Source organism: Merops nubicus, unplaced genomic scaffold, assembly GCF_000691845.1.
Source record: "Merops nubicus isolate BGI_N331 unplaced genomic scaffold, ASM69184v1 scaffold6444, whole genome shotgun sequence".
NCBI classification, from domain to species: Eukaryota; Metazoa; Chordata; class Aves; order Coraciiformes; family Meropidae; genus Merops; species Merops nubicus.
The window spans coordinates 59,507-66,184 of record NW_008602190.1 but is presented as its reverse complement, the minus strand read 5'-3'; the positions used below and the strand labels follow the sequence as shown (position 1 = coordinate 66,184).

Sequence of the window (6,678 nt, the reverse complement as noted above, 5' to 3'; positions counted from 1 at the left end):
TCTTGGTTTTGCTCCTTGGCCATGCTACCTTCACCCACTTCTCCTTCCCATTCACTCTCTTTCTATTTTTGCCACTAAGTTGCTGCTTTCTTTTGTTCTTTTCACCCTGTCTGTATCATTCCACCCTGCCTTTGTCCTTTCTGCTTCTGTGGTTTCTGACCTTTCCTTGTAGCTATCTTCTCTTTCAGGATCCTTCTGGACCTTTTGTGCCACGACCTTCAGGTCTTGTTGATCCATCTGTTTTGCATTCTCTAAGTAGTCTTCATCTATCTAGTTCTTCCTCGCCAGTGAGGTGATGGAAATGGAAGCACAGAACACAAAGAAGGACACATTGCCAGCCGTTGAGTATATAGGCTTGATGCTACAGCAGTCCCAGCAGCTAGGATGAACAGCTTCAGAGAATATCCTCGCTGTCTCTGCAGCTGTGTTGGAGAACACTTAAACTGTGGTTTCAATCAATGTGATCGTTTACAACAAAATTGGTGAAGTGTTACAATTGATAGCACCCTACACTTTAGACAAACTTTTAAAAGTCCAAGTAGTGGTTCAGATAGGTGAACTGATCTGGCATTAAAGTATTTATTTATTGCTGGATGTTTTTTCAGCTGAAGAAGTTATTTGATCTATGCAGAGGGAAAATGTATTTGAATTTGCTAGCAATATTTAGTGCTTTTTAGCTAAGGTACCCCACCAAAACATCAACCTTTGGAAGATATCCAGAATAGAAAATTCAGTCCAGTCTCTGAATTATGTACAACCTAATAATGGAAGAAGGCAAACAGATTTTAGGTAACTCAAGTGTTTGCAGTTTTGTCATCTAATCTCTAATACTCGTGCACCTCTGCCACATGAAAATATGTCAGTCAGCCGTTAACATGTAGTTAACATAATATGCACAGGGAATAATAAAGCTACTTCATTTAGGATTCTCTTGGCTGTCCCTATTATCTCATTCAACAGAACAGCGTTCTAGAGATAGACTGGTGGTAAATATTTATTTGTTTAGGGAAATTGACAGGTAAAACAGGATCCTTTATTTTATTTTGATCTTTAAAAGAGTCACTCCAGTAGATTAGAGAAATATGTCTCAGATATCTAAGAAAGACATCCTTACTCTATATTGGCTTCCTCTTATGTATGATTCTATGATTCTATGATTCTTCATGTAATCTGAAAAATTCTTTGTGCCATTGTTTTAAACACAATAAAGTGAGATTTGATGCGGTGATTCGCTTTGTGCATATAGCACCTTCAGGCAGATGAGATGCAGTTTTCATTTCTGCAGCAGAAGAATACTGACTTGCTCAGTCCCTTTACCAGACTGGTTCTGAATCATTGGTGCCACTGACTGAATTACCTTTGCAAATATATGCAAATACAGAGAATTGCCATGTGGTCTTAGGTGCCCAGAAGTGCTGGTGATCTCCTTGAGTATCTTAGCTAACAGAATAGGAGCTTTTGCCTCTTCACATTTTACACACTTCAAAAGGCAGTATTTTTCTGATATTTCTATGTATAATTTCTGAAAAAGGATCCTGCAATGATCGAATTATAGTAAAGCATCTGAAAGATCAAAGTCTTCATTTGGGGGAGATGTTGAGTCTTCTGGTGCTGGATCAACATCTTCTGCTGTGGAGGGCAGGAGATCCTCATTCGTGAATTCTCTGGGAAAGCTGGGAGGAGCTGGAAGGTTCGTGATTGGTTTCCATGATTTTCCAGGGCATCTAGCGAGAGGAGGTCCTGGGCGATCTGGCAACCCATTAAATAAAGAAGTATCAGGAAGAATTAGTGATTCTGCAAGTGTACTGGTTTCTACTCTTGCAACCCCTGGATTAACTAGTTCTGATACTGTTTCACCACTGGATGGTGGGAGAGTTTGGTTTTGATTAAAAACCTTTTCATTTGACTCTTCAGAAGATTTAGGGTTTAGATGCTTATATTTACCCGTTTTACTGTGTTTTTTATGCCCACACCCATGGCCAGTGCTGTGCCCACAACCAGTTTCATGCTTATGCCTTTTGACAGACTCATGGTCCTTTTTATATCCATGCCTGAGCTTATGCCTGTGTTTGTGCCCATGCTTATGCCTGTGTTTGTGCTCGGGTTCACCTTCACCTTCTGGTTCCTGTCCAACATCTTTTCTCATTTCTTTTCCAGGACTTTGCCTTTCTTCTTCATTTTTATCAAAACATAAAATTTCCTTTGGCCCATCTAGCGCAGCAAAGCTTCGGAAAGGTGTGAATCCAGGAGGCCTTCTTAGAAGTATAGACTAAAAAACATTGCAATAATAGCCATATTTGTTATGTGAACAAGAACAATAGCTTCAAATTTGGGAAATTCAGATGGTTCATTGCAGTGCATGAGTCATTTAGCAGAATGTGTTCTCAGATTTTTAAAGTAAACTAAATAATTGTCTTTTGTGGTAAGCATGGAAACATAAACGTCCTCCTAAATAACTCCAGAGTATTTCAGAAGTTATATGTTAAAAGACCATTTATATATCACTGAAATTCTACCAGTTTAACATGGGAATGATACTATAGAGAGGAAAATGGGTACTGGTTTTAATTTATGAACAATGGAGTTGATATCTAGGACTACATGTCCCTGTGCTTGTTAGAGTGTAACACTCCAATGTATAAAACCAGTTTATGCTAAAGGCTAACACATCTCTGAGTAGTTTCAATACCAGAATATACAAAAGATTGTCTTACATCTATATACATACGCATATATGTATACAAATATACAAAAGGGATCATCTCGTTACATGATAGGTAACAAATGATTTTTGTTTCTAGATCTGACAAATGTATCTCATTAGAAATAACACATGTAGATTAAAGCTGGTAATATGAAACGTTCTTGAATGATCTCCATTTCCCCATCACTGTTCAACTGGAAAACAAAGACTGAGTGTATGGTGTACAGCCACTATCCTATATGGGTTTCATCTCTGTCTGCCAGTGTCTGATCATTCTGTAGCTACAAGTCACAGTTGTTTGGGATGGGGCTAAATTTGAAAGTTGATGTGGATACAATATTGTAGTGATAACAAAGAGGAGAGACATCTATTAGTGGATACAAAATAATAGATAGTTGTGAAAGTGCTGAGCACAGTGAAGTTATTGATTATGAATGCAAGTCAATCTCATGTTATTCAGTGTATCTTGTCTTCTTCGCTGTTGAACGTAAGAGTCCCTCCCTTTATTAAAAACCATGCAATCACCAGAACTAAAAAAGTTCCGATAATGAAAAAGATTTAAATTCCATTCTGTTCATATATTTAATTAGAGGGTGAGCGGGAGGAGTGTGGCATTACTGAGGTTGTTGAAAGAACTGTGCTTCTTTGGTTTTGGTACAAAACTTGGGATAATTTGGAATGGACAAAGAATTTGATGACTGCCTTTGTTCTGTGCTCTGCTTAGGATGATGGATAATGAAGAAGAATCATACCATTGCCCGTTCTTGAGAGCAGTTAACCTGGGGAAAGATTTTATTCTCCCATGGGATCACGTGAATTTGTGCTTCACATGGCACTGATACCTGTTGACAAAACAAAAATCAACATGTAAAGGCAACAAAACATCAGACACAAAGGAAGAGAGTTGTGCATGAAAAAAAATAAGAATACTTTTAAATACAAATATACTTGGAACTTTATCCAAACATCTATGAAATCCCTCTCAGTGATGTAGCCTTCTGTACTGGAATACATCATTGCTTAGATTTTGAGGTTATAGTATGCCTGTGTGAACACTTCAAATCTGAATTGGAGAATGGATCTTGAAAAAAATGGATTTTTCGTCTCCATCACTTTTGAAGCACTAAGTGTTTAATCTTCATGATATTCCTAAGAAATATTGTTTGTTGATGTCATTTCTCCTACTACAAATTGGGAAACTGAGATAGAGAAAGGCAAGATTTATTTTTTTTTTTCTATTTAGTGCCTGCTGCACTAACAGATTTTAAAATCTCACAGGTAAGCATGGTGCATACAGTTGGAAAAGAAAGGGAGAATAAAGCCTCTCTTTCCCAGATCCCTTGTCAATGGTTTCTGGCCCTGTTAGCATTATTTCCAGTGTCTAGAACACATTTTCCCACAATCAGCAGCATGCACTCCAGAAACACCATTCCTTTGTACACCAGTAACTCTCCAATCTCGTGTTTTTCTTAGCTGCAGGTCTGAGTCGGGAGTATTGCAGACATTTCATTTTGCAGCAGCCTCCTCCCATCCTTTCTTTGATTCATTATTATCAGAAGGAAATTCCTTTTACTTTGCAGTGAGCACTGATCCTGCAGTTGGAGTGACTCAGTTTCAGCCTCATGTTTTACTGCCATTGTCACTGGCTTAGGTTACAAACAGTAAAAGGTGTCCTTCTTCTTGAAACAAAAGTTCACGAAAGAGGGAACAGAACTCAGGTTGTGAGTTTACCGAAGAGTTTACAATTTCTGCTGCAAATGATTTTGTCCATTAGGAACATTACAGTTGGCAATGTCATCATTACTTACACTTTCTGGTGTGGCTTCACAGTATTCATTAAGTGTTTCAAACTCTTCCTTTGAGCAGTTTGTCTTCCGGATTGAAAATGTTAAGTGGTAGTTTTGTCCTGCAAACACCTGAAAAATTATTAAGAAGGCTGTCTGTGGTAAAGGCATTTTATTGAAGAGGGTTCACAGGAAAGATGTTTTTCTACAAGCTTATACTACTTATATTCTACACGTCCTAACCACTGGGACAACATATGTTAAGAACACTATTCAAATATCTCGCAGCAAACCTATCTGCTTCCAATCAATTTACTTATTTACTCCAGTTCCCATTCTCAAAAATTCCAGCAATCGAAACTGAAGGAAGCAGAAAGGTCAGAATAATACCAGGGCCAGAGTTTTGGCTTTGCTTTATTGGATGCCTGTAGTAATTTCATTAATAACAAATAAAATCATTAGAGACACTACTGTAGAGAGCCAAATATGATGTAAGAAAAGTGGAATGTGAGTAAAATGAAGTATGTGATGAACAGGTTTGGTTGAAAATGAAGATATTTTCCAAATGCATTAAGGAGAGAGACTTCATCAGTTCAAGAATGTGCCTGGTACAAGTTCTCTTAGTATTTTTTTACAGAGCCCAAGATAATATATCTTGCTTCAGAGACAGCAGGCAAAACTTGAAATTCTATCTTTTTTAAGTCTATTTTTAAAACATATGCATGTTAATATCAATCATGATATGAAAAGTTTGAAAGAAGGAAAAGCATAGATATAATTAGTAAGATAAATGTGAGCTACTCTGAAAAACTCTTGGTGTGCTTTTTGTGCCTTCTCCAGTGGTACCTCTCATGCTCAAGAGAAGCTGTTGATAAAGTATTTTTCTGACCTGCTCCACTGTCTTATTTTCAATTCCATCCTAAACCTCTGTTTTGATCTGTTGGGACACTGAACAAGGCAAATGAAAATGCTGACCAATATTATCCTCTTGATTCCTTCCTTTTTTAAATTCTTGTATCTTAAGTTATGCACAGATGTTCTCTAGCGAACCTGGAATCAGTATGTAAGTTAACATATTTCTAAGGGTAATAGGGAAGCCCTATTTCTTGGAGGTTACAGCCACACCAGGGTGGACAGTGCTTAAAATAATGTACAGAGTATTGGTGTGGTGGATCAGGTGGGTTGTTTCAACTTTTCTATTTTAAAAGTCTAAGATACGCTACAAAGGCTGGTAAGGAGTGGGGTAGATATACAGAAATCAGATACTCTAAGTCAACCTTTTCCCCATGGCTTTTAAAACTGTCTTGTTTTAAGAAAAATTATAAAGTCAAGAGATGGGAGATATTTAAGTAACTTCTGAATCCAATCCAAGTTCGACAAATTACATGGATATTTCAGTTGCCACATGTGTCAATACTTAGAGAAGAGCGTTATTTCAAATCCAAATCCAGATTTTAGCTAACATTCGGCTCAGACCCATAACACAGCCATGTCTGTCCCTCATCTCTGTGGTGTATCCCAACCTGAACTTCTGCTGTTCTTATTTGTCCAGCTTTATAGTGGAAATCATCATTGCTCTCCGAATTATACTTCTCCATAGAAACCTTCAGTAGTTCCTTCAGTTCTGGACTGTCTTTTGGGACAGTCTTTGGACAACCAGAGCGAGTGGCCGGAATTACCGTGTCATCAACTGAAAGAAACCAACAGATTTCAGATCTAGGGAATAAAAGATTCAACATAGATAAAGGCTGGGAAAAACAGTTATAAACCTGCCTTCTGAAGCACTTTGTATTTGGGCCTATAAAATGAAACCAAAATATCTTTAGGTTGTATATGTTCAGCATTATCAGAACTCGGTTATCTAAAAGAGCAACGCTTGAGCATTTAGTGTCCCATTGGACACTGAGCAGCAGTTTTCCCATAGAAACAAGAATTGTCTGTACCTATTGCGGGTAGCTAGCAAATAAAGAGGGAACATCTACACATATGGAAGGACCTGAATGAGGTGAAACAGGAGGTGCCTGTTATTGGCAGTGAATGAGTGTCTTGAAGAATATCATTATCATTTTTTGAAGAAAACCAAATCTGAATGGGTGAGAATGCAGCATTTAGTACATGGAGTAATACTGTACTCCCTGTTTTAAAGCTCTGAAGCTGTGGCAATCTGTGTCCAAATAGATGACTGGATGA

At 37.8% G+C, this 6,678-nt stretch overlaps 1 protein-coding gene across 1 annotated transcript in view; it reads right to left on the bottom strand.

Moving 5' to 3' along the window:
• Positions 1–1,549: 1,549 nt before the first annotated feature.
• Positions 1,550–6,678, bottom strand: part of KNG1 (kininogen 1) — a 16,533-nt gene continuing 11,404 nt past the window's right edge. The window contains exons 7-10 of the mRNA XM_008938258.1: positions 6,012–6,178; positions 4,513–4,620; positions 3,457–3,546; positions 1,550–2,269 (exon numbers count right to left, since the gene is read on the bottom strand). Of these exons, the coding sequence (XP_008936506.1) occupies positions 1,550–2,269; positions 3,457–3,546; positions 4,513–4,620; positions 6,012–6,178 (1,085 nt within the window). The remainder of the gene's footprint in view (positions 2,270–3,456; positions 3,547–4,512; positions 4,621–6,011; positions 6,179–6,678) is intronic.